The sequence below is a fragment of the Anarhichas minor genome, unplaced genomic scaffold, assembly GCF_050575085.1.
Source record: "Anarhichas minor isolate MPS153535 unplaced genomic scaffold, ASM5057508v1 ptg000081l, whole genome shotgun sequence".
Taxonomy (NCBI): domain Eukaryota; kingdom Metazoa; phylum Chordata; class Actinopteri; order Perciformes; family Anarhichadidae; genus Anarhichas; species Anarhichas minor.
The window spans coordinates 380,001-407,081 of NW_027466527.1; the positions used below are offsets into that span (position 1 = coordinate 380,001).

The 27,081-nt window shown below is 45.5% G+C and overlaps 4 protein-coding genes and 1 long non-coding RNA gene across 9 annotated transcripts in view; 3 read left to right on the forward strand and 2 right to left on the reverse strand.

Moving 5' to 3' along the window:
• nipa1 (NIPA magnesium transporter 1) overlaps window positions 1-2,556 on the forward strand; it is a 3,642-nt gene extending 1,086 nt beyond the window's left edge. The window contains exons 3-5 of the mRNA XM_076081499.1: window positions 440-530; window positions 1,193-1,353; window positions 1,648-2,556. Coding sequence (XP_075937614.1) covers window positions 440-530; window positions 1,193-1,353; window positions 1,648-2,153 — 758 coding nt within the window. The 3' untranslated portion in view covers window positions 2,154-2,556. The remainder of the gene's footprint in view (window positions 1-439; window positions 531-1,192; window positions 1,354-1,647) is intronic.
• Window positions 2,557-2,858: 302 nt separating this feature from the next.
• LOC142938237 (uncharacterized) lies at window positions 2,859-4,460 on the reverse strand. The gene is made up of 2 exons (XR_012949544.1): window positions 3,982-4,460; window positions 2,859-3,687 (listed from the first exon to the last, which is right to left on the reverse strand). It is a non-coding gene; the product is annotated as an uncharacterized LOC142938237 (long non-coding RNA).
• nipa2 (NIPA magnesium transporter 2) lies at window positions 4,045-7,684 on the forward strand. Of its 4 annotated transcripts, none has more exons than XM_076081497.1 (6): window positions 4,045-4,239; window positions 5,234-5,478; window positions 5,697-5,753; window positions 6,019-6,109; window positions 6,192-6,352; window positions 6,592-7,684. In XM_076081497.1, the coding sequence occupies exons 2-6, from the start codon at window positions 5,340-5,342 to the stop codon at window positions 7,233-7,235; spliced, it is 1,092 nt and encodes a 363-aa protein (XP_075937612.1). In that variant the 5' UTR covers window positions 4,045-4,239; window positions 5,234-5,339; the 3' UTR covers window positions 7,236-7,684. The 4 variants fall into 4 exon arrangements, with proteins under 4 accessions (XP_075937612.1, XP_075937610.1, XP_075937611.1 ...); XM_076081495.1 differs by having other exon boundaries at window positions 5,237-5,478; XM_076081496.1 differs by having other exon boundaries at window positions 5,253-5,478.
• The window catches only part of cyfip1 (cytoplasmic FMR1 interacting protein 1), a 44,257-nt gene continuing 24,793 nt past the window's right edge, over window positions 7,618-27,081 (reverse strand). For both annotated transcript variants that reach the window (XM_076081493.1, XM_076081492.1), the window contains exons 13-31: window positions 26,949-27,074; window positions 26,700-26,866; window positions 26,457-26,604; window positions 25,113-25,266; window positions 24,485-24,641; window positions 22,678-22,774; window positions 22,175-22,251; window positions 21,117-21,225; window positions 20,891-21,010; window positions 20,595-20,794; window positions 20,433-20,520; window positions 15,427-15,570; window positions 12,027-12,117; window positions 11,499-11,629; window positions 11,256-11,328; window positions 10,090-10,184; window positions 8,964-9,202; window positions 8,417-8,564; window positions 7,618-8,207 (exon numbers count right to left, since the gene is read on the reverse strand). In XM_076081493.1, the coding sequence (XP_075937608.1) occupies window positions 8,043-8,207; window positions 8,417-8,564; window positions 8,964-9,202; window positions 10,090-10,184; window positions 11,256-11,328; window positions 11,499-11,629; window positions 12,027-12,117; window positions 15,427-15,570; window positions 20,433-20,520; window positions 20,595-20,794; window positions 20,891-21,010; window positions 21,117-21,225; window positions 22,175-22,251; window positions 22,678-22,774; window positions 24,485-24,641; window positions 25,113-25,266; window positions 26,457-26,604; window positions 26,700-26,866; window positions 26,949-27,074 (2,529 nt within the window). In that variant the 3' untranslated portion in view covers window positions 7,618-8,042. The remainder of the gene's footprint in view (window positions 8,208-8,416; window positions 8,565-8,963; window positions 9,203-10,089; window positions 10,185-11,255; window positions 11,329-11,498; window positions 11,630-12,026; window positions 12,118-15,426; window positions 15,571-20,432; window positions 20,521-20,594; window positions 20,795-20,890; window positions 21,011-21,116; window positions 21,226-22,174; window positions 22,252-22,677; window positions 22,775-24,484; window positions 24,642-25,112; window positions 25,267-26,456; window positions 26,605-26,699; window positions 26,867-26,948; window positions 27,075-27,081) is intronic.
• Window positions 19,255-19,824, forward strand: fndc9 (fibronectin type III domain containing 9). Its single transcript, XM_076081557.1, has one exon. It carries the CDS (start codon window positions 19,255-19,257, stop codon window positions 19,822-19,824), a length of 570 nt encoding a protein of 189 aa, XP_075937672.1.

Below are 27,081 nucleotides of genomic sequence, written 5' to 3' on the forward strand. Positions count from 1 at the left end.
CTGGAATACAACTCTTTGTCCAAAAAAAAACATTTCAAAGATCTACAATTGATTTTTTCTAAAATAATCATTCTGGATATCTACAATATAATTGTTATGAGGAAAAACTCTTATTTCAGATTAGAATGAAAATATAAAATAAATAGTTAAAATGTCATAACAGATACCCACAATGCATTTGTCGTTGCATTGGACGCCATTTTAAAACAGAAATGGTTAACAGTCATATTTTAAATATCCTTTAAACATTTCTCCGATAGTCAGACTGTATTCTTATTGGTCAGAGGTAGAACATGTGTTTCCAGATATCTAAAACTTGAAGTCTAAATTAAATGTAAGTGTTCGTTTGAACATTTCCAGTAATAACTAGACTGCACATGAGGCCTCCCCTCACTAACACCAGAACACATCGTGACTCACCTGTCAATGACCTCATCAGTGATCGTTGGTCAAATTGGGAATTTCCTGGCGTACAACGTGGCCCCCGCTGTGATCGTCACCCCACTAGGAGCCCTCGGAGTGTTGTTTGGGTGAGTCTCTATATGAACCAGTCTCAGTCTAGCCCCGGTCCTCTATATGAACCAGTCTCAGTGTAGTCCTGATCCTCTATATGAACCAGTCTCAGTGTAGTCCTGATCCTCTATATGAACCAGTCTCAGTGTAGTCCTGATCCTCTATCAGACCTCCATCAGTAAAGAGACCATCAGAGAGAAGATGGTCTGTTTCTATAGAGTTACTCTTAATGCTCGTCATCGAAGCCACCGGGTCGGATTCTGGTGAAACCAGATGAACTCATGCAGGTTCACCAGAACCTCCTTCAGCTCAGACTCCAGCAGAGACCCGCTGGAGGGAAGGGAGGCACGGGAGAACCAGAACCAGGACTGAGAGGGTCAGACTGTCAGACCCTGCTGCAGTAGAATGAGAGGTTTTCTAAAGAGAGTCTGGTGCTCAGAGACACTACCACTTTAGTCCACAGGGGGGCGACAGAACCAACACAAAGTTAAAGTTCCTCGTAGTGACTTTAAATATTGTGGTGCTGAGAGTCGTTCTGGTCTATGTATTTATGTGACATTAAGCCATAATGAAATGCTTTACTCTCATAGAGACACTGTAATATTTCACATCTATACTTAGCACCAGACCTGAGCTCCTCTCAGGACTCCATCATAGCCTCCCTGTTGTTGTGCTGCAGGGCCGTGCTGGCGTCTCTGATCCTCAGGGAGCATTTGAACATGGTGGGGAAGCTCGGCTGTGTGTTGTGCTGCTGTGGCTCCGTGGTGCTCATCATTCACGCCCCTAAAGCCCAGGCTGTGACATCCAGACTGGAGCTGGAGGACAGGCTGTCAGACCCAGGTGACTGTTATAGAGGAGGAACACGACTCTTTTACTTCACTTTTTATGAAATATTATTGATTTTAAACATGCTCTTATATTGTTTCTTATCATATTATATTGTAAATCTTCATATTTTTTACTTTAAACGATGTTTTACACTATTGCACTCTGTTTATTCTCACGCACCAATCAGTCAATTTCACTGCTTGTGCAAACTTGGCGATAAACCGTTTCTGGTTCTGATTTTTGAATAAATCCAACATGAAGTAATTTAATAAAGTAACTGTCTGTCTATCTATCTTCCTCCTGCAGTGTTTGTGGCATACGCCCTCCTGGTGGTCCTGCTGCTGGTGGTCCTGATCGTGTGGATCGCTCCGGCTCACGGATCCTCCAACATCCTGGTCTACGTGGCCATATGCTCCCTCTTGGGCAGCTTCACCATCCCCAGCAGCAAAGGACTCGGCCTGGTGGCGCCGGACGTGTTCGGGTCCGACCCGGGGAGCAGCGGCACCGGAGCTCTGCCTCTGTTCCTGGGTTTACTGGTGACGCTGGCCGTCAGCGTCCTCCTCCAGTTCTTCTTCATCAACAAGGCCCTGCAGAGCTTCAGCTCCAACGTGTTCGAGGCCGTGTACTACGTGGCGTTCACGTGCAGCGTGATCGTGTCCTCGGCGCTGCTCTTCAGGGAGTGGACGGCGCTGACGGCGGCCGACGGCGTGGCCATGCTGAGCGGTCTGACCACGGTGAGCGTCGCCGTCGTGTTGCTGCGCATCTCTCAGGAGGCTTCCATCACATGGAGGACCAAGAAGAAGACGCACTGATGAAGAGGACTTCATGTTTACACACTGACTTTTATCAGAACAGGTTTATACCTCATGTCTCCAAACAGCAGTTTAAATGAGCAAACTGTGTGTTTAATAACTTGTTTCATGTGTTTATCTTCAGGCATTCTTTATTGGTGCAAAGGGCCGAAAGACTGAGCAAATGATATATATATATAAGTATAATAATTACGGTAATATGAATACATGCATAATAATCATAACAATAATATTCATAATATTAATAAAGTCACCTTGTTTCACTGAACATTTGACTTGAATGCTTTCAGTTTCTTATGGAACATTTCTTAGTTACTGTGTAACTCAAGAATATCACCAAAAATAAAACCTTTTTATTCTTTAATCATTCTGTCTTTAATTTAATAAATAATCATGAATTAAACTCTGATCGTCACTTCTCATAGATGTTAAAGAGAACACTGAGGGAACTTCACATATTTATATATTGTTAAAAGCTGCAAAGAGGCTTAAACACATTGTTCGCTGGTTAATAATTGTGTTTCTGTCCTTTCAGCAGAATCAGACTCACTTTGACTTCTTCAGTGTTTCTCAATCATTGAGTAACTTCAGAAGATTAACAAAGACTCACGGACGAGCTTAAACTTAACTTGTCTTATCTTATCTGGGTATGAATCTGTCCAACGTGTTATTCATGTGATTTAGATTATTGATCTACATTATAAACATGTTTACAGACTTTCTTTATTGTTTAATAATGACAAACCAAATCATAAAGAAAACGATTGTGCCAGAGATTAAAACATACAAATAAAACACAAAATTAAATGAAATTAAATACAAAGTGTATACAAGTAATACTAACCCTAAGTGCCAAATATAATAACCATAAAAGCAGAAAAATAAGAAGTAAATTAACGAAAATGAAATCGTTAATAAATTAATAATATCAAATATTGCACATGTCGAAAAAGTAATATAGTAATATGTTCAGAGTTTATTTTTTAATTTTAAATGTGGTTTGAATTATTATTTTTTAAATTTAAAAAAATGTAAACGTTAAAAAAAAACAATTTCAATAAATAACATTTTTAAATGTATATATATATATATATATATGCCATATATATATATAAATAATTAAAAATAAATAAATAAAACGTATATTAATTAAAATAAATATTATTTAATATCGACGTCATAATCTGAATTTCAAAACGTACAGACGCAAATAATTCATAAATAAGACGATCGCATTCCACCGGTAGAAATGGATCCTGAGCTTATAAACAGAACACAGGACAGTTTGTTAACAGACTACAGAGAGAAACACCTCTACAGTGGTGATTACTGTGTGTCTTTATTAGTTATCAGTATTATTAATTACTGTTATTAAGTACAGTGATCATGTGAACACACACAAACTTATCAAAAGTCTCTCCAGCTGTTAAAGCCGACTGACAGCTGATCAGCTGTGATCATCTGATCCTCCTTCATCAGAAACAGACGTCGCTTCACGCCTCCAGTAGTCTAGCGAGGGTAAAGAGCTGGTCCACTGTTCCACGTTTTTTAAATGTGGTTTGAAAAACAAAATAACATAAAAAATACAAAAATAAATAAAACTTACATTAATTTAATGTACATCAATACATTAATGAGTTTAATTTCCCACTCATTTCGGTCGTTCTGACGCTATAGTTTGTATTATAAATACTATAATAATAAATAAACACGGATATGAAATCATGCTGAGTTGTACTTTAAGATAACGTAAAGTGTAGAATGACTACAATAAAACAATAAACACGATAAAGACTCGACTTTGTCTCCACTTCCGGTGTGTTACTACCTCTGTGGTTTGTGGACTTCAACCTGCTGGAGGACTCCCACAGTTCAGCGGTCACAGCTCCTTTTGATAAGCAGAAGAAGAAGCTCGCAGTGCGGCAGTCGTGAAGAAGAAGCTCGCGGGTAGCTATGCGACGGTTAGCCACAGAACCCGGAAGTAGGCTAGCTATTAGAACCCGGAAGTAGGCTAGCTATTAGCTCACCTCCAGCTGCTAACACGTTAGTTCTCGTTGGGTAAACCGACCGCCACCCTTTTGAACAGGTATTAAAACTCTCTATTAAGACTTATTCTCAAAACCTAGCAAGCAAACCGGATATCCGCATTATTCGTGTTTTAACGCTAACTGACTTTAGCTAGCTAGCCTGCCAGCCAGCTAGCCGTCACGCTAATGCAAGCTAACGAGAGATATCCTCGCATTTAAATGCCGTTAAACTGATTAAAATGTAACGCAGTGGTGCCGCCATGGTGCTGATTTCACTGGGTGATAATGTAGTGACATGTAATAGACGGGTAGTTAACAAACGGGGAGTCTGCTGCTGGTTTATTGGAGGTTCCCAGCAGCTTTGTAAATTACGCCCCAAGGCTACGGAAGTCATTACCCATGTAGCTTCTGGAGCTAAGCTACAAAGGAAGCGTATAAACTTCACGTTAGCTTTGAACGAGCTGTGACGTTTATGATTCAGGCCTGAGACGCTTTCTTGTGTTATGAGTTTTAAGCATATTTTTAATTTAATTTGTATTTTATTATCAAGTGGCTGTTATTTTCCACCGTACGTTATTCATTTTATTCATTATATGACTTAATTTAATTTTTTCATCAAATTAGTTTTATTTTAAGTTATACGTTTTATTCATTATATTTTCATTTTTATCTTGTTTTTTATTTTACCGTCTTGTGAGTTATAGTTTCCATCTTAAATTTTGCGTTTTATTCATTATATTTTCATGTTCTTATAGAGTGCGTGGTATTTTCCGTCTTATGTTGCCTTATATTTTCACTTTTTATCTTGATTTGAATTGTATTATTAAGAGTTATTTTAATACATTTTGTCCGTCTGTCCCAGTTTTCAAGTTCCTTCGGTTTCTCTGTGAACCGCTCGTAAACTGGTTGATTGTAGTTCCGTCACATAAACCTCAGTGGAGCATCACACCCTCAATTCTTCTGTCTTCACATGTAATGTTGACCGAGCTGCAGAGTTGCACAATGTTCTGTGTTAATGAACCAAAGCCAGACTGAGACTCACTCATTCCTCAGCAGTCTGTGTGTTTCTCAGGTGTCGGGTCAGAACTGTACCGTCGGTGATCATCGCTGTTTGCTGGTAAATGTGACGGACCACCGCAACGACACATCCAGCCTCACTATGGCTGAGGACCGGGGCAAGTACGACTTCTACGTCGGTCTGGGGTTGGCCGTCAGCTCCAGCATCTTCATCGGAGGAAGTTTCATCCTCAAGAAGAAAGGACTCCTGCGGCTGGCCAGGAAGGGCTCCATGCGGGCAGGTAAAGCACGACACGGCTGCCCGGCCCGGTTCTTCTTCATCTTAACTCACTTGAATGCTTTACTTCCACTTTCATTCATTTCATTTGTAAAAGGAAGGTTTTCTGTTTTTATTTCTCTTAGAAGTTTACACTTTGATGCTTTTTGTTTATGATGGTAAATGTTTGCTCACTTGGCCTGCAGCTTCCTGACGTTTTCATAACTCGGGTGTTTTCTTCAGGTCAGGGTGGTCATGCATATCTGAAGGAGTGGCTCTGGTGGGCTGGTTTACTATCAAGTAAGTAATCTAGTGAAGACCTTTTATAATATAACATTGTTATTATGCAACTTGTGTTTTAGTATCTAAACTATTATTTAAAACGCTGTTAAACCATATCAGAGACTTTCAGACTCCCGGATTTCTTTTGACCTGCAAAGAACTAAACCCATGTGTACACTGGAGCACCTTTACTGAGTGCTGTTGCAGCACACTTCAGCTTCAGACAGTGTTTCAGTGTTTACCTCTACCATGAGTCTAACTTCATGAGTCTTAATCCTGATAGTGGGAGCGGGTGAAGCAGCCAACTTCGCAGCCTACGCCTTTGCTCCGGCGACCCTGGTGACCCCACTGGGAGCGCTCAGCGTGCTGGTCAGGTACGGACGACTCGCTGCACCTCTTCTAACTAACCAACTTCATTTGAATAACTTCTAACTTCCTGTGAACGCGTCTCTGCAGCGCCGTGCTGTCCTCCTACTTCCTGACGGAGCGCTTGAACTTGCACGGGAAGCTGGGCTGTCTGCTCAGCATCCTGGGCTCCACCACCATGGTGATCCACGCTCCTCAGGAGGAGGAGATCAGCAGCCTGGACCACATGGCCAAGAAGCTGGTGGACCCGGGTACGGAACCAATCAGTGTTTCACCAAAGTTTACCTCTGAATCACGCTTCATAACATGTTGGAATGAAGCGTGCTGTGCATGATTTAAAGAGACAGTAGTGTGTTTGTTTCCTGTAAGTAATAAACAGACGATGAATAAGTACAGAATACAACCACACTTCAAACCATCGAAGACGAGCCGTTGTTGATGATTGAGATATGAAATGAGTGAACCCTTCACTCCCTCTTTTCTCTCTCAGGGTTTTTCGTCTTCGCCACCCTCGTGATCATCGTGGCGCTGATCTTCATCTTCGTCGTGGGTCCCCGTCACGGTCAGACCAACATCCTTGTCTACATCACCATCTGCTCAGTGATCGGCGCCCTGTCGGTGTCCTGCGTCAAAGGGCTGGGCATCGCCATCAAGGAGGCGATCGCCGGTAAGAGCGTGGCGAGGAACCCGCTGGCGTGGATCCTGCTCCTGGGCCTGGTGGCCTGCGTGAGCACGCAGATCAACTACCTGAACAAGGCCCTGGACATATTCAACACCTCGCTGGTGACGCCCATCTACTACGTGTTCTTCACCACGTCCGTGCTCACCTGCTCCGCCATCCTGTTCAAGGAGTGGGGCCACATGGGCGCCGACGACATCATCGGCACGCTGAGCGGCTTCCTCACCATCATCGTGGGCATCTTCCTGCTGCACGCCTTCAAGGACGTCAGCGTCAGCCTGGCGGCGCTCGCCGTGTCCATGAGGAAGGACGAGCGGGCGTCTCCCGCCGCCAACGGCACGGCGTCCCACTACGACCTGTTGACCAGCGAGGACGTGGAGGACCGCGAGATGGGTCTGCCTTTTGAGAGCGTCTCCAGGAGGAACGGGGCCATGACGTCCTCGTTGGATCATTGACTTCTCTCAGCTGCCTACTGACTCGACAAGACAATCAGCCGAGGACTCGGACCAGCGGATTGTACTAACGTTTTGATTTGCCTTACTTCTCTCAGACTGGTCATCAGCTAGAACTTAATTCCTCTGTAGCGCTGTAAATATGAGTTTGTTTTTTAAAAAGAAAAGTTTTGTTATATGTACATGCATCTTCATGCACTGACTTACTTTCTATAAATCAACACGATAAAGGTTTTAATATATATTCTATATCAGGTCCTGCTGACGGTCACTATGATTTTGAGTTTTCGTGATACTTGAAAGTAAAAAACAATTTTTGTTGGAAGTCGTTCTGAACTTTTGTTTCGTAGCGTTTACATGAGAAGCTCTCGAGATGAAACCAACAGATTTGTTACATATTTATTGAATTAAAATGATTAAAACAAGGCACAGTGAATAAATGCTTAACACGAGTACGAGCGTTGTTACTTTTCATCTTCCTTTAAAATGATTATGAGCATGCACGTTTGACTATATAGAAAATACTTAAAACAAGTTCCCGTCACCTTTAATATGATCCCACCACTGCAAACCCTTAAATACTTCTAATAAAACTAATTTCACCTCCTCGTCTAGAGCTCTCTGCAAGTATAAAACAAAGAATAGTTCATCCAAAAAAGGGGAAATATCTATTCATATCTGATAAGGCACAAGTGAATACAAAAAAAACAATAATCCTGACAGAAATGTGGCCCGGTGCTGCTGGAGCAGGAATCTCATGGGTCGACTGGTAATGACGACAGTGTTTGGAACCGTCTCGCTGCTGCCGCCTCAGCTGCTGGCGAGCGACTGGTGTATCGGTGGCTGGAAGCATCGCACGTGTTCCACCGGCATGTTCTCTCCGTCTCCAGACTTCAGGTACTTGTTGAGGATGGAGAAGACCTCGTTGTTGATGATTTGGAATTTGCGGATTCTGTCGACCATCTTCTTCAGAGGCTGAAAGGAAACGGAAGCATAAATAAAGCGAGATCTCGCCATTCGATGAGATGATCATGGAGTATTTTTAAGTTGGACCTCAGCTTCTATAATAAACTTTAAAAAATAATGAGACGGCTGAAGAAAAACAGTCCTCAGTTTTATGATGAAATTTAAAACAAATGGCTGAAAAGGTCAAAGCAATACGACATCATTCGACCCCAACTCACCACGCTCTTGATGACCTCGTCCTTGCCGTCGTGTTTCTGCACCTTCAGAAGGTGGTAGCTGAAGTCCAGGATGTCGAAGCGTCTGTGCTGCCCCAGCAGAGAGATGATCATGCAGCCGGCCCAGTGGAGGCCGTCTCCAAAGCACTGCCTGAGAACACGGAGCGGGTTACAGACGAGTTACAGACGAGTTACAGACGGGGGGGGGGCATCGAGTAAAGACTTAAACCCTCTGAAGATAAAACTGTTTCAGGGCGTTTTCTCTCTGTGGTCTAAAGTTCTTCATCTCCATAGAACCAGAACCATCATGACTAGAAGTAGAGAGAACTAGAACATGTCTTTAGTGCAGAATAACACTGGAGGCTCTACGTGTTATATTCATTGAACTATTTACATTTCTTCATCCTCTCCTCTGAGGAACGGTGTAGTTTTGGCGATTGTTTAAAATATAACATACTTTTCCATCCCGCTGGTGGGTTTTGGGGCTCAGAGGGTTAAATCACATGTTCTGCAGATGTGTGTGTGTGTGTGTGTTTACTGCTGCACTCACTCCACTGTGAACTCGTGGGCCCCCACTGGGATGCAGTAAACAAACTGCATGGCGCTCCAGAGACGGTGGAACTCCACGCACTCGTCCACGTGCATCACTCCGTTGCTGGGCAGCGGTCCGCGCCAGATGGGGTCGTCCAGGAAGCCTCTGACCCGTGTGAGGATGACCTCGAACATCGACAGACCACAGCACAGACGCTCTTTGGTCAGAAGGTCGCCCTCACGAGCGATCGCAATTTGCTGAAAGAGAAGTGAGACGATTCATTGTTGATGAAGTCTCTTAAAGCTGCATTCTCTCTCGTGTCCACCAGGGGGCGACTCCTCTGGTTGTATAGAAGTCTATGAGAAAATGACTCTACTTCTCTCTTGATTTATTACCTCAGTAAACATTGTAAACATGAGTTTATGGTCTCAATCTCTAGTTTCAAGTCTTCTTCAATACAGCATGATGTTCATTTAGTACATTATGGTCCATTTAGAGTCAAACAGACCATAAAGCAGGGGATGCTTTAGGGCGGGGCTACACGGTGATTGACAGGTCTCTACCAGAGACGTATACGGCGTCTCTACGTCACTCCTCCTCAGTCCACATATGGTCACTTCCTGTTCACTGGTGGCAAAAAAACCAAGATGGCGACGGACAAAACGCTGAACTGGAGGCCTTACAGTGGTCGTTACTTCGTCCACTTACATTCAGTCTGTGGTTGGTGATGATTATCTGTTGATAGCGATGTGCTTTCCTACGCTGTGACAAGAAGCTGTGGATGAATTAAGTTGTTCAATTTTACTTATTTAGCAGCTGGCTAGTTAGCTAGTTAGCTAGTTAGCTAGCGTGGTAATTCCTCTATGATGTCATGCTCCAGAACATTAAAAGCATCACATGAACAGCTGAGCTACGTTACTTTAACATGGAGCCTGACTTCACTGTTTTTGAATTACAGTTTAGGATGGCCGTGTTTACCTTTTTATTTTCATTGCTATGAATTGTGGGTAATTGCCTTGAGCAAAGTCTGTAGAAATGCAGACTTCCAGAAAGTGTTCGGAGAGAGACTCAAACACTCGAGGATCTGACAGCCCAACAGAACTAAACCCTCACGGACTCAGTGAGTGTGGAGATGGGACCGTACCTGTGGAGTACCGAGACGTTCTATCAGTGGAACCAGATGCAGCGCCGTGTATTTGGTCTCCAGGCGCTTCATCTTGGCGTCCAGACGTTCTCCCTCTGCACACAGTGAGGAGACAACACAGGATGAGTCTGCAGATAATTTATATTATTGTTAACAGTAGCGTCCTCCTCTGGGACCACGCACGCACAAAATAACTACGTAATGATGCAGATTTGTAAAAAAAAGGCTAAGCTAACACTGTAGCAGCTCCATCAACACTCAACATAACGTCATCTCAGCGTAAATACGGCGTCTATTCATTGTTTGTACCGTCTGGTTTCTACACACAGTCTGGTCTCCACTCACATGAGGCATCGTGGAGCTCTGGTGAACACAGACGGATACAGGATGCGTTTCCTGATTCAACAGCAGGACGTCACTGATGACAGGAGGAGCATCTCAACGCTGATAGGCTATCGCGCTGCAGCGCCACGGCATTTTTTTTTGCTGAAGTTGAAAAATTTCAACTCACACGAATCACGCCGCGCCATCACCGCCAGTTTGCGTCACTCCAGTCTCAGCGAGTCTGTTCATAGACTTTGTCTGTAATCTACTGTAATCTACGTTTGGTGTGAACGCACCTTTAGAACGAGTCCTTCATATCTACATAGGGAGCTGAAGCAGAGTCCGCCATGTTTCTACAGAAGCCCAGAAAGGTCAAACCAAACACAGACTTTCACATTGTGTCACCTGAAGGCCACCGTAGTTCTGTACACGCTTGTGAAGGGAGGAGTGAGCGGTGAGATGTAATCTGTTACTTCACCACTAGATGTCACTAAATCACTTTAAAGAATGCAACCATACATTTGTGAATCGTTCTCCACCTCATGCCGTCGTCTTCCCCAGCTGACTGTTTGAGCAGACTGCTGTTTAAGGTTAAGCATGAACTTCCACACTCGTTCTACTTTAAAGAAACTGTTCATCTCTTGATGGTTGAACTGTAAACACAACGGGACGTTTGCACTTCTTTCACCCGTTCACTCTGTCACTCTTCTCTAAACACGGTGGAAGCTTTGCAGAAAGCATCTGAACACGTGTTACAGTATTAAATGATGCCGTCGACACAGCTGCTGTTTAAACTGCTCAGCCAGACGTGTCCACCGGAAGAACAAACTCGACGTTCTCACCTTTGACGTGGACTCTTGGAAGGATGTTCTGAAAAGGTGCAGCGTGAAGCAAGTCACAGACTTCTTCCTGTGACTGAGAGAAAGAACACAGCGACGCGTGAACGAGTGAACACACGTTTACAATGAAGTGAAAGTCCTCCTGATGAACATCAGATCCATCCTGGTTCTTATCAGAAGACCGTCAGGTGGAATTAAAGAGAGAAATGAGGACGTGAAGCAGGTCTGCGTTGATCAGAAGCGTACCAGACTCTGCTCGCTCAGCAGACAGAACAGCATGGCGTTGCCGACCTCCCTCAGGTTCTGGAAACACACCGTCTTCAGCTCAGCGTACTCAACGATGTCCTTCAGCTGGTGGTGGAAGAACTCCAGGATACCTGGAAACAAAGGACAGAGTCACGGCTGGGCCCGGTATTAGTGCAGGTAAACTCATTTATTCTACGTTAACGTTAGCTCAGCTGGTTCCTCTGATCATATATTCTATGTTCAGTCGATAGAAGACGACGTGTCGGCCACAACGTCCCCGCAGCGACACGATATTCAACTCAAAGTGATATTTGAAAACATTTTGTCTTTAATAAACATTGAGCTTCCTGTGATCTGAGTTGGCTAGCTGTAACTGTTTTGTGCAGTTTCTTATTCCACCTTTAAAAGATGTAGAAGAGAATCATTTTAATCATTTAAGATTAAAGTTAATGTAATAAAGTGTAATAAAGTGTAAAGTACAGAACCTTCTGCCTGCTCTAATGACTCTGATCATTGATTGGTCGGTACCTGGGGAGCCGTACTCGTGGCGGGGCAGTCTGCAGATCTTGGGCATCACCTCCATCAGAGTCTTCACGTACTGCATGATGGTTCCCTGAAGCTGCAGCAGAGACGGAGAGCAATGAGCAGCAGCTTCACGGCTCATCAATAATAATAATAATAATAATATCAATGATAATTAAGATGAAAGCATGTAAACAAAAGATCCCTTTGTTCTGTTAACCCTCTGAACACTAAGCAGCTTTATGCTCCCGTTACATTTCTCTCTTTAACATCAAGTCCTTCATCTCTATAGAACCAGAACCATCAGGACTAGAAGCAGAACGAGAACATGTCTTTAGTGCACAAATATTGGCAAACAATAGAATCGATATATTCAACATGTTTCCAAGTGTCCACAAGTGCTCCTAATGTTAGACAATAATGTACGCTCTACGCGTTATATATCTATTAAACTGTTCACATATTTACAACCTCTCTCCTCTCTTCTCCCCTCTTCTCCTCCTCTCCTCTCCTCTCTCCTCTCTCCTCCTCTCTCCTCCTCTCTCCTCCTCTCTCTCCTCCTCTCTCTCCTCCCCTCCTTCTCCTCTCTCTCCTCTCCTCTCCTCTCTCTCTCTCCTCCTCTCCTCTCTCTCCTCTCCTCTCTCCTCTCTTCTCTCCTCTCTCCTCTCTTCTCCTCTCCCCTCCCCTCTCCTCTCCTCTCTCCTCCTCTCTCTCCTCTCCTCCTCTCCTCTCTCCTCTCTCATCCTCTCCTCTCTCCTCTCCCTTCTCTTCTTTCCTCTCTCCTCTCTCTCTCCTCTCTCCTCCTCTCCTCTCTCTCCCTCCTCTCTCCTCTCTCTCCTCCTCCTCTCTCCTCTCTCTCCTCCTCTCTCCCTCCTCTCCTCTCTCTCCTCCTCTCTCTCTCCCTCCTCTCCTCTCTCTCCTCCTCTCCTCTCTCCCTCCTCTCCTCTCTCTCCTCCTCTCCTCTCTCTCCTCCTCTCCTCTCCTCTCCTCTCTCCTCTCTCTCCTCTCTCCTCTCTCTCCTCCTCCTCTCCTCTCTCTCTCCTCCTCTCTCTCCTCCCTCCTCTCCTCTCTCTCCCTCTCTCCTCTCTCTCTCCTCCTCTCCTCTCTCCCTCCTCTCCTCTCTCTCTCCTCCTCTCCTCTCTCCCTCCTCTCCTCTCTCCTCTCTCTCCTCTCTCCTCTCTCCCTCCTCTCCTCTCTCCTCCTCTCCTCTCTCCCTCCTCTCCTCTCTCTCCTCCTCTCCTCTCCTCTCTCCCTCCTCTCCTCTCTCTCCTCCTCTCCTCCTCCTCTCCTCTCTCCCTCCTCTCCTCTCTCCTCTCTCTCCTCCTCTCCTCTCCTCTCTCTCCTCCTCCTCTCCTCTCTCTCTCCTCCTCTCTCTCTCCTCCTCCTCTCTGTCTCCTCTCCTCTGTCTCCTCTCCTCTGTCTCCTCTCCTCTCCTCTCCTTTCCTCTCTCCTCTCCTCTCTCTCCTCTCTCTCCCTCCTCCTCTCCTCTCTCTCTCCTCTCCTCTCTCCCTCCTCCTCTCCTCTCTCTCTCCTCTCCTCTCTCTCCCTCCTCCTCTCTCTCTCTCCTCTCTCTCCTCCTCTCCTCTCTCCTCTCCTCTCCTCTGTCTCCTCTCCTCTCCTTTCCTCTCTCCTCTCCTCTCTCCTCCTCTCCTTTCCTCTCTCCTCTCCTCTCTCCTCTCTCCTCTCCCTTCTCTTCTCCTCTTTCCTCTCTCCTCCTCTCTTCTCCTCTCCTCTCTCCTCTCCTCCTCTCTTCTCCTCCTCTCCTCTCTCTCTCCTCCTCTCCCTCCTCTCTCCTCTCCTTTCCTCTCTCCTCTCCCCTCTCCTCTCCTCTCCTTTCCTCTCTCCTCTCCTCTCTCCTCCTCTCCTCTCTCCTCCTCTCTTCTCCTCTCCTCTCTCCTCTCCTCCTCTCTTCTCCTCCTCTCTCCTCCTCTCCCTTCCTCTCTCCTCTCTTCTCCTCTCCTCCTCTCCTCTCTCTCTCCTCCCTCTCTCCTCTCTCTCTCCTCTCTCTCTCCTCCTCTCCTCTCTCTCCTCCTCTCCTCCTCTCCTCTCTCTCTCCTCCTCCTCTCTCTCCCTCCTCCTCTCTCTCCTTTCCTCTCTCCTTTCCTCTCTCCTCTCCTCTCCTCTCCTCTCTCTCTCCTCTCTCTCCCTCCTCCTCTCCTCTCTCTCTCCTCTCTCTCCCTCCTCTCCTCTCTCTCCTCTCTCTCCTCTCCTCTGTCTCCTCTCCTTTCCTCTCTCCTCTCCTCTCCTCTCTCCTCCTCTCCTTTCCTCTCTCCTTTCCTCTCTCCTCTCCTCTCTCCTCTCCTCTCTCCTCCTCCTCTCCTCTCTCCTCTCCTCTCTCTCCTCTCCTCTCTCTCTTCTCCTCTCTCCTCTCCTCCTCTCTTCTCCTCTTTCCTCTCTCCTCTCCTCCTCTCTTCTCCTCTTTCCTCTTTCCTCTCTCCTCTCCTCTCCTCTCCTCTCTCCTCCTCTCCTTTCCTCTCTCCTCTCCTCTCCTCTCTCCTCCTCTCCTCGTCTCCTCTCCTCTCCTCTCTCCTCCTCTCCTCTCTCCTCTCCTCTCTCCTTTCCTCTCTCCTCTCCTCTCTCCTCTCCCCTCTCCTCTCTCCTCTCCTCTCTCCTCTCCTCTCTCCTCTCCTCTCTCCTCTCCTCTCCTCTCCTCTCCTCTCTCCTCTCCCCTCTCCTCTCTCCTCTCCTCTCTCCTCTCCTCTCTCCTCTCCCCTCTCCTCTCTCCTCCTCCTCTCCTCTCTCCTCTCCTCTCTCTCCTCTCCTCTCTCTCTTCTCCTCTCTCCTCTCCTCCTCTCTTCTCCTCTTTCCTCTCTCCTCTCCTCCTCTCTTCTCCTCTTTCCTCTTTCCTCCTCTCTTCTCTCCTCTCCTCTCCTCTCCTCTCCTCTCTCCTCCTCTCCTTTCCTCTCTCCTCTCCTCTCTCCTCCTCTCTCCTCTCCTCTCCTCTCTCCTCCTCTCCTCGTCTCCTCTCCTCTCCTCTCTCCTCCTCTCCTCTCTCCTCCTCTCCTCTCTCCTCTCCTCTCTCCTCTCCTCTCTCCTCTCCTCTCTCCTCTCCTCTCTCCTCTCCTCTCTCCTCTCCTCTCTCCTCTCCCCTCTCCTCTCCCCTCTCCTCTCCTCTCTCCTCTCCCTTCTCTTCTCCTCTCTTCTCCTCTTTCCTCTTTCCTCTCTCCTCTCCTCCTCTCTTCTCCTCTTTCCTCTTTCCTCTCTCCTCTCCTCCTCTCTTCTCTCCTTTCCTCTCTCCTCTCCTCTCCTCTCCTCTCTCCTCTCCTCCTCTCCTCTCCCTTCTCTTCTCCTCTTTCCTCTCCTCCTCTCTTCTCCTCTTTCCTCTCTCCTCCTCTCCTCTCTCTCCTCTCTAGTTTGAAGAAGACGTGCTCTTTGAGGTTGGAACACGCCTTACTGTAATACTCACCAGGCTTTTGACCACCTTCAGCAGCTCCTCCATCACCACGGCGATGCCCTGGTAGCCCAGCAGCCGGCACATGACCTTGATGTGGGGGGGGCCCACGAAGTTCCTGTAGGTGCTGAAGATGCTGCTGTACGCCAGGTTCAAGGTCTGCAGGACAGAGGAGAGACGGGGGATGAACATTTCTCTTTGGTTCATTTCTCAGATTAGAAATGAACTTCTTAGAACTTCTTGTTCAACTTCAAGCTCTCTACAGATAAGATGCATTATTATCATTATTCATATTAGTAGTAGTCTTACCCCCCCCCCCCCCCCCCCAACACATTTCATTACATGCATCTGTCACAGCATCACTTTTTAAACGTTTCTATCACACTTGTTTTCTCAACGTGTCCTGAATTGATGAATCTTTGAACCGGTTTCAATAACGTTTGACGTTTAAAATGCTTCTCTCATTGAAAACAACTTTGCTGCACATGAAACCCGGTTCTTCCTAAACCACCAGCCACCACCAGGAGGCGCTCCAGATGTGTTGGAGAGAGAAGAGGAGAGTAATAAACTGAGTTTACTGGGAACCAGCCTGTGGAGCTGGTGGAACATGTTCTCTGTAGGGCTGAGCCACATCCAATCAATCTCAGCAAACATCCCAGAATGATTTAATGCAGAAACATTAAGGTATCAAACACGTGTTACTACTTTACAGTTAAATATTTAACCTTTAATCCAACATGAAAAAAAGCAGAAAATAACACTTTGATAAACACGTCAGGACATCTTATTATAGTCTCAGTATAATATAATAATGTATATATCATATAATAATATTCTGTTTAATATAATAATGTATATCATATAATAATCACTATAATATAATAATATACATCATATAATAATATTCTGTTTAATATAATAATGTATATCATATAATAATATTCACTATAATATAATAATATACATCATATAATAATATTCACTATAATATAATAATGTATATAATATAATAATATTCACTATAATATAATAATATACATCATATAATAATATAATAATGTATATCATATAACATATATATATCATATAATAATATTCTGTATAATATAAAACACACACAATTATTTATATATATATATTTATATACATATCGGCTGTCAGGCTGGGGGCGGGGCCTACCTGCTTGCAAAGCTATGTTTTCTAAAGGGGGCGTGTCTTAGTGGCTGATTGGAACAGGTGGGAGACCTGAGGTTTGGAGATGAACGTAGATCCACAGAGAAGAGGAGAAGAGGAGAGTCTAGCTTCTCTTTTAATCCTCTGAACTTTACTTTTTAGTTTCTGTCCACGTGTTTAATGTTTACAAATAAGCTGTGTTGACCGCAGAGCGCGAGCTGACCGAGCAGCGTGTCATCGGATCAATGCGCGGAAGATCAGGTGAGTCCGCGCACACTCACTTGTAGTCCTCCTGGGGTACATCCCAAGTCTCTTATTTGTCATTTCCTCAACTTCCGGTTCGCTTGAAGTTGTTCTGCGCCGCCATATTGACGGCCGTCCCAAAGCTCTTATTTCTGCTCTGAGGAGAGAGGAGAGAGGAGGGAGGAGGGATCTCTGAGGAGCCGTGAGCGAGGACCCACGAGAACAGACTTCCAGGAAGTTTTAACGGCCGACACGCCCCCTCATTGTTCATCAGTCATGTGATTGGACGCTGCAGCCGATCGGACTGATGAGTTTTTTTTCAATATGCTCGCGCTCGCCTGTAGAGACTCGTCCGGACGGGAACGCGCAGCTGAATCTATTTGAGGACGCTGATTGGCTAAATTGTATGTCACACATTTATATCTTTAACCAGCAATTGGCTAAACTGCTTCATAGACCCGCCTCTTTTGGGCAGTTTCTCCAGCGCCCCAGAGCTGCTGAGACCGCGGAGAGGACGCGCAGGAAAAGCATATATTTACCGCAGATATCATATTTTACACATATTACTGAGTGATTCCATATTTCAAAAACACAAATATTGACAATTTGTATAGTTTATTATTATTATTATTAATTTTATTTGATGTGTTGTCGCGCGCTCTATTGACCAGCCGCCAGTGGAACCAGCCTGGTGTGATCTTCTCCTGAGGGCAGTAGTCTGCCTGCTGGATTTACATCTTTGTGTTTTTGTGTGCTCGTAAACATGCGCTCAATGGGAACAACACGAGGAGTCATCCTCTGGGGAGCATGAGCATCCTCAGACAATCAGGTCAGCAGCTGTTCAGACAGACGGACGGACCAGCTGGACAATTCAGCCTCCTCCTCTACCCCGCTATCATATTATTATTATCATATCATTATCATATCATTATTATTATCATATCATTATTATAATGTTTTATTTTACTTATAACGGAAAGATCACATAAACGACTGTGACTTGATTGAGTAAACAAATGGATGCAACAACAGAATTTCAGGATTATGGAAGAAAATAGTTTCTTTACTGTGAATGTTTACAGGGTTTGCATGTGTGTATTATTTTTTATTTTAATGTATGTAATGTTTTATTTGTACCTGCAGGTTTTTGTGTTTTTAGTTATTTATCGTTATCTTTACATATTATATATTTATTTAAAATGTTTATTTAAATAATATTTGTTGATTTAAATAGTATTTTTTATTCACATATTTTTTTTTTATTTACATATTGTTATGCATTTATGTTTGAATTAATTTATTTTCATATTGTTTATTTATTTACATATTCTTTATTGTATTAAATGTGTGTATTTGTTTATTTAGTATGTGTGTGTGTATAAATCTGTAAAACTCATTGGAATGCCCTTTTTGGATGTCTGTGAAGGAAACAATAAAAATATGATTGAAACAATATTATTATTATTTTTAAGGATTATTGTTTTTATATCTACAATGACACATTTGGACGCGTGACTGTTTCTACATAACGCACGATTCTCTCAAATCCACAGCGAGAGATTTCAGCTCTCTCTCCCGTCGCTCTAATCCAGATACACTCGCTGTGAGGCAGCGAGACAAAGACACAGCGGAGACAAAGACAGCGGTCTGGAATAGAAGCGTAGCAGCGTAGAGGACGTCCCTCTGAAGCCACACATCGGTACGTTCAACACGTGCCGGCTGCGTTTCTCTGGTAAGTCACGCTTCCAATTATTCTCTTCATAAAATTGCTCACGTGAAAAGATGTATTTTACTATAAGACAGAAGCGCCTTCACAGTTACTTCTTAAATATTATTAAATAAATGTTTATTTAAACATACTGTGTTCTTTGAAGGTGCCTTGTTGAGCACTAGTCCAGTTTAATTACTTTGGTTCCATGCAAACTAAATATATTTCATCACTGCAGATTAAATCTTCTGTCAGCAGACGGTCTCATATCGTCTCCCCCCCCGACATGTTTCCGTGCTATAGTTCTGTATTCTGTGAGTTTTGCTACTTGTTACCATTAGCGGTGAGCCGTGGGTGTCGTCCTGCAGCAGCCTCTGCATTCTGTCACTACGCTGAACATCTGTGCGTTGGCTGCGTCTCCCTGCACTCAGATTATCCTTCATACGATGCTCATTATCCTCCCATATTCTTCTTTCACTCGTTATGCTTTTTGTGCGACGGGCCGGCGGCCATGACATCTTTATTAAGGTGCTGTGATCAAAAACACCAAACGCTGACAAACTGCTATTTTCACTGTGAAAAGGACAAGTTGAGAGAGATGGACTCCTCAGTGTCTAACTGTGTGTCTGTCTCTCTCCTCCAGTTCAGTTCCCCACCGTGAGAACACAAAGACCTGAGCAACCAGCTGACAGACGGAGGACCAGGAACCGCCTTGCATCATGGGGGTCGCGGTCTACAACGTGTCCTCCACCTCGGCCCGAGTGAGCTGGCCGTCGTCCCCCGGCTGCCTGGACACCTTCTACAGCGTCATGTACGACCCCAACTGGAACAACCTGATGATGGGCTACAAGCGCAAGAGCTTCATGCACGAGGAGCGCATCCCCGTCAGCCAGACCAGCACGCACCTGGCCAACCTGCTCCCGCAGACCGCCTACTTCCTGTGTGTGACGTGCCAGGCGGCCAATCCGGTGCGAGACCAGTGCCAACTGTTCAGCACGCCGAGCGACAGCGGCGAGGGTCACGACCGGACGGGCTGGGAGCTCGCCATGGGCGTGTGGCTGACCTGCTGCGTCCTGCTGCTGGTCATCGCCGGCATCCTGCTGTGGGGGTGCCTCCGCACCGTGTGCTCCGTCCCCGACGGCTGCCGGGTCGCCCTCAACTCCGCCCGCCGGGACATGTCCGGATCCGGGCGCCTGTACGCTCCCAGACGCACCAGTGAGGACATCATGCAGCCCCCCCCCCCTCCTGTCCACGCAGACCGCCGGCCACATAATTACCCAGGACCATGAGATGAGGACACTCGCTAAGCTGTCTGGCAGCGAGCCAGTGTGAATCAACCGGATTGAGGTCATCGTAGCATTGTTTCTGCCCCCGAGCTTCTTCATCCGCTGATGGGACTCTACGGAGCCCTGAAGGTGTCGTGGAGAAGACTAAACACACTAACGGAGCTCCTGACTCACCAAGACTCTATATATATATACATATATATATGTATATATATGTATATATATATATATATATATACATATATATATGTATATATATATATATATATATATATATATATATACATATATATATGTATATATATATATATACATATATACACACACACACACATACATACATACATATTCAGGTTTATAATGGAAAATGAATAATGGCGTCTTTTCTTTCCACTCCCTTAGATCCTTTATAGAGACACAATCTATCTTGTTCTGTGTATCAAAGATTCACGCACACGCGTCAGTTGAAAGCTGAAATTATAATACAAGACAGTTGGAATCATTTCCAAAACTAAAACGGTGTCTGAACATCGGATCTTTTATCTTTACAACCTGTCCGTCAAAATGACAGAAAACCAGAACGTACATCCAACAAAACAAAGCGTCCTGACCTTTGACCCGTACAGGTACTGGGGCTGAGCGTTGGGCTGCTTGTCCCTCTGGAACTCCTGAGAGAACGGCAGGACGGTGCGCACGAACCTGGAAACATCCGATAAGAGATTCATTAGAAACCAACATCAGGGGTTATAGCGTGCGTGCGTGCACACACACACCTGTTGGTGGAGCCGTTGTAGCAGTAGTTGGGCAGGAAGTCGTAGTTGAGCTCCCAGAAGACGTGCAGGGTGATCCGTCCGTACGGGGCCGACACGTTGTGGTTGGCCTCCCGGAACATGGCGTCCATGCTGTCCAGGGTCAGGAACTTACTGAGGAGCTTGTGCGTCATGCGGTTGATGTCCAGGAGACCTTCCAGCTCCTTTTGACCACACAGATTAAAAACAGTCCACAACGGCACATAGAAAACAACAGCAAGGATGTTATCCATTCTAAGAAAGATAGAAGTGAAGCGCACCATGATGGAGGTGAGGTCCTCGCTCTCGAAGCGGTTGATGGCGAGCTCCAGAGACTTGTAGAGGGCGGCGGAAATCCTCTGAGTGATGAGTCTGTTCAGGTCGATGGAGCGGCCTAGAAGCTGAGATCCACAAAGGCATTAGTGAGACACAGCGTGGAGGCGGAGGCGAGAGAGAGCAGCTCGGTGTGTTGTTGTTGTTGTTGTTGTTGTTGTTGTTGTTGTGTACCTGGACGTGGCGCTGCTTCAGCAGCGTCTCGTAGCGGTTGGAGGCCGGCCAGGGGATGTTGGCCCCTTGGTTCTTACAGTCGGTCCTCAGACGTTTGTCCAGCAGAAGACTGAGAGATTCACAGAAAGAGAGGAAGAGTTCAGTCACTGGTACACGGAGGAATGGATGAGCTCAACCAGCAAACAGCAGAGCAGGTTCGGGACGTTTTTCTCTGTAGTATAAAGTTCTGCTCCTCAATGAACCAGAACCATCATGACTAGAAGTAGAGAAAACTAGAACATGTCTTCAGTGAGAATAACAGTTATGATGACATAAAGCATTAAAAAAAGATCGGCAAACAATGGAATCTATATATCCAACATGTTGCCACAAGTGTTACCAATGTGAAGTCTCTACGTGTTATAAAGATTAAACTATTGACATGTTCCAGCCTCTCCTCCCCTCTCTCCTCTCTCCTCCCCTCTCTCCTCTCTCCTCCCCTCTCTCCCCTCTCCTCCCCTCTCCTCCCCTCTCTCCTCTCCTCTCCTCTCCCCTCCTCCTCTCCTCTCCCCTCCTCCTCTCCTCTCCCCTCTCCTCCTCCCCTTTCTCCCCTCTCCTCTCTCCCCTCTCCTCCTCTCCTCCTCCCCTCTCTCCTCTCCTCCCCTCTCTCCTCTCCTCTCCCCTCCTCTCCTCCCCTCTCTCCTCTCTCCTTCCCTCCCCTCTCTCCCCCTCTCCTCCCCTCTCTCCTCTCCTCTCCTCCTCTCCTCCCTTCCCCTCTCTCCTCCCCTCTCTCCTCTCCTCTCCTCCTCTCTCTCCTCCCTTCCCCTCTCTCCTCTCCTCTCTCCTCTCCTCCCCTCTCTCCTCTCCTCCTCTCCTCCCTTCCCCTCTCTCCTCCCCTCTCTCCTCTCCTCTCCTCCTCTCTCTCCTCTCCTCTCCTCTCTCCTCTCCTCTCTCCCCTCCTCAGGAATGTTGCCACAGACACAAAGGTTGTAACTCTGAGATAAACGATACAGCACCGTGTGACCTCCTTCAGTAATAGATGCTTAACAGACATTTATTTAAAAGAAAAGCCATGTCACCTTCCTGCTAGGATCTTGTAGTAGGCAAAGATCTGATCCGCCAGCTTGTAGACGAACTGGTCGAAGCACAAGTTCACCTGAAACAACACAAGAGGTTCAAATGAACACGTCTCAATCTGTGAGGAACTCAACGACACACCGTCTGACATCTGATAACATCTGAGCATCTGATGTCCTGAGAGGACAGAAATGCTCTTTTATTAAACGGCTATAAAAACACGACATTAATAGTCTTTGACACCGAGTTACAGGTTTCAACCAACTCCACATGTTGTCCATTTGTTATTGATTCTATTTGTAGACGTGAACAACGCAGACATTACCTCCCTCTGCATGTAGTGAACACAAACACTCACTCAGCTTATTGCTGCGTTAGCTGTATTTTATGAGCCGTTAAAAACTACGAGAGCACTGAAGGAACACGGAGAGGCTGAGAGAAGACGTGGAGGACTTCCTGTGCTGTTGCGTCTCCATCACATCCAAACTAACGGGACACCGATTACCTCGGCCTCGATCTCATCGTAGAGGAACTGCTTCTTGAACTTGGTGAGAGCGTAGTGAGCGCTGTCGTTGTACAGATCCAGAGGATACAGCACGTACCTGGAGAGGGAAGCACAGACATGAGCTCCTCTGGAAGGTGTGACATCATCAACAGATTGAAGGACTTGTTTTTGATTCATCTGATGTGATCGTGTTCATTGATCACAATGTTCTGGTCTTCTGCTCTGATACGGGTCGAGAACACAGCGACGGGTCCTAAACTGTGGATTGTTGGTTTTTATCTCTCCGTCTCCTCAGAACACTACATGACTCAATATCACGCTCGATGTTCATCCACCAGCATCATCAGTGTGCAGGATACATGAATATCGATCACTACAAAGAGTGAGCTGAGAGGTTCTCCCTTATTCTGGTTCTGAATGAGCTCCGTCGGCCCCTCGTGTTTACGTCCTGTTGTTGTTAATGATGAACGTGTTCATGCTGAGAGAGAGTACACGTTGATCTCTGATCTTTACTTTGACCAGATGTGTACGTTGTTCTCATATGTTCCGTTTTCACTTTGTTTAAATAATAAAGAAATAAAGTGGAGGCTTAAATAATCGGTTCATAGAGAAGCTGAAAATGGAGCAGAAAGTAAAACAACCATCATGACGCACACACACACACACACACACACACACACACACACACACACACACACACACACACACACACACACACACACACACACACACACACACACACACACACACACACACACACACACACACACACACTAAATATCCCGCTTCATTAAACTGTGCAGTCAGACAGAAATACATTTTGGTTCCTTAAAATGATTCCCGTTAATATTAAACGGTTGAATTACAGTCATTGTTTTTTTTGGTGGGGGGGGGTTGAAGAGTTGAAGAATTACAGCACTTATGATTGGTGCTTAATGGCTTATGTAAAAACCTGCCTCGCTTCCATCAACACATAATCCTGCAGGAACAATTTAAAACTCACATTTACGCTTAATCCCAATTTTTAGCTTTTTAAAAACAATGTAAGATGAGAAGAAACAAAACACAATTAATGTCACACAAGCAGAAGTCTGTCCTGCTAAAGACACAACCATCAAACCACACTTTAGAGAACCCGTTTGTTCCAGAGAGGAAACCATCAGAGGTTCCAGACAAGAACCTCACATCCTGTTACAACCACCAGCTCATTAACTCTCGGCTCAGCAGATTCTCCTCCTCATCAAACTCTTTCCTCTTTGTTTTCCAGTTATAGTTATGTTGGGACCTGAGGGCCCCTCCGGTTCTATAAAGTGAAGTCAAAGCTTCATGTGTTAAAGCTGCATTCTCTCTAGTGTCCAGCAGGGGGCGACTCCTCTGGTTGTATAGAAGTCTATGAGAAAATGACTCTACTTCTCTCTTGATTTATTACCTCAGTAAACATTGTAAACATGAGTTTATGGTCTCAATCTCTAGTTTCAAGTCTTCTTCAATACAGCATGATGTTCATTTAGTACATTATGGTCCATTTAGAGTCAAACAGACCATAAAGCAGGGGATGCTTTAGGGTGGGGCTACACGGTGATTGACAGGTCTCTACGTCACTACTCCTCAGTCCACATATGGTCACTTCCTGTTCACTGGTTGCAGAAAAACAAGACGGCGACGGCCAAAATTGCCAAACTCATAACGGTAGTCCACAAAGCAATGAGTGACGTCACAGTCTGTGGTTGTGTTGGAACACACTTATATGAAACTATTGAATAACACCTATCAAATAAATCACAACGACTAGTCAGGAGGTACTCACTCCATCATGGACGCCTCCTTGGTCTCCAGGATGTGGTCGGTGAGGATCCAGGGCATGGACATCTCGATGGGGAACTGGATCCTGCGGCCCATCGTGAGCTCCAGGAAGAACTCCCTGAACCAGAGCTGAGAGAGATCACAACACTGCTGCAGGGTCTCTGCACAGAGGAAGAGGAGAAGAGCACAAACTCTTCATCTAGTCACGGACAGCACAATATGAAATGATGAGGTCGTGATTACCGTCAGAGGAAATATCAGTTTACACGACTGTTAACTAGAATATGTCTGTTAGGCCGACAGCAAATTAACTAAAATGTTTATTATCATCATCAACTCATTTATTTAGTCGGGATTTATAGTTTAAAATTCAAATGATCAGGAAATAGAAGATTGTATTTTTATTGATTTAAATAAATCTCTTCATTATTGTTATTAATGAAGTATAATAAAGAGCTTAGAGCTCGTGTTAGGAAGTTAAACATCATAATTCATCTCTAATATCTACGGGTATTAGACGGACGGATATTGCAGCTCCTTCAGTTATCGAGGTTATGAAACTGACTTATTTAACCGCAGTTAATCCCGACACACGACAGAGCTGCAGGGTCAGACCGCTCCTCTCCACTCACCGCTGAAGTTCAGCAGGTGTGTGTAGAAGAAGGACTCGCGGTGGAACCTCTCGATGTCCAGGATGGTGGGGCCGTCCAGGCCGCTGCGCAGAGTCTTCTTGGAGCCACTTTTGTCTGCGATGAGAGACTCCAGCATGGTCCTCACCATGTAGAGCTGCAGGGACGGATGTGGACATGAATGTGTTTTAGTTCAGACGTCTGGAATCAGGTCCGTGTTTAACACATTTAGTTGTGCAGGGAACCAGTGATGATGACGACTTCCTGTTGGACGACGGCTCTGTATCATCTGGTGGATTTATTAGCTCCATCACACGTCCTTTAACTCGTTCTCATCTCTTTCATGTCATTAAAAAGCACTTTTAACAGGAATGCGTTTTGTCTCTTTTTTCTGGTCTTTCCATCACAGCAAAGCTTTTTGATCGTCACTCACAAAGCGCTCGAGCTCAGAGGACAACGCCTCCTCTGACCCGTTCTCATGATTCGGGGAGATAAACACAGACGGTGACTGTTTAGCGTCACAGTTCTGCACCTGGAATACAGATTAGTTCTTGGAACGGAGCTCTAATCTGATGAATCTGTGTGGTTTATAAAATGTAAAGGATGCTAACAAACACATGACGGCATCCAGCACAGAGCACAGATGATTAGTGTTCAGCTCCGTCACGTGTAGATTTAAATAGAGCTGCATGAGCGCACGAAGGCTAATTAATAGAAGAAGAGAGAACAAGAGAGAAGCGGCTCGTAATATCTCTCTTCTCTGATCGCTGTGACCGGAGCCGTGTGAGCTTCATGAGCCTAAGTTAAAGTGGGAAAAGACAGCGAGAGGAAATGTGTTGTTAACCCTCTGAACCCCGAAACCTGAGGTGGCTTTAAAAATAAAGTTTCAGTTTCTTTTTCTTTTTTAATCGCCAAAATTAAACCATTTTTCAGAACCAGAAGCTTTAAAAACAGACATGATCATCAGATGTCCAACTTTCTGGAAGTCCTTAAACACATCATGTGTGATGCTTCTGTCAGGAAATACAAAGTGAAGCTTAAAATTGTGATTTTTCATTCAAATCACTTAATTCTACGTCTCATAACAATGAACAGTTAGAAGAAACCAGATCCTGTAAAATAAATGATCTTAAAGTTGTTAAAGTTAAAGCTTTGTTTATACTCGCAGCAGTGAAGCCGGCACACGATTTAGTGACTGTCGCAAATAGTTAAATAATTAAAAACACGATTTACATGTCGATGGATTATACGAAGAGTATAAACGCCTCCGTTCACGCTACGGCGCCAAGTGCGAGTTTAAACAAAGCTTTGGTCTGGTTTTCACAAGCAGAGCCGTGGAACTGAGACCTGGGTGCTGGAGGGGCCCACTGCTCGGCGAGGAACCTTGATATCAAAGCCGCCCTTGGGATCTTTTTCTCCGCGGAGCGCCGGGTCGTTGTGGGGCTCTCGGCCGGTCTCCCAGTCACACACCGTCTTCCTGATGGCCTGGAGGACGCTGCAGACAGAGGACCAAGAGAGTTCGATAGTTCAAACATGCACGACCATGTTTGGGTGACGTTGTTACCGGTCCTGCAGCTGAGACCCCCGTACCTCTGGATGACGTTCTTCTTCTTCTTGATGGCCTGTCGCAGAGGGTCGCGCAGAGTCACCTGAGCGAAGTCCTGCAGAGCCGAGAAGATGGTGTGACGGATGGCGTGATTGAACACGCTCTCCATGCGTCCCATCAGCACCTGCAGCCCCTTTATCATCGCCATCACCTGCAAACACACGACGCGTTGAACCAGACGACTCGTAACACGTGATGATGATGACGATGATGATGGTGACGTCATCACTGACCTCCACCAGAGCAAACTTCTCCTCGCACGTGTAGTTGTATCTGGTGGCTCTCTCGTACTCCTCGGCGTTGTCGGGACACTCTTTGTTGGAGTATTTATCCGTCGGATGAACCAGTTTCCAGGAGTACTGGGAG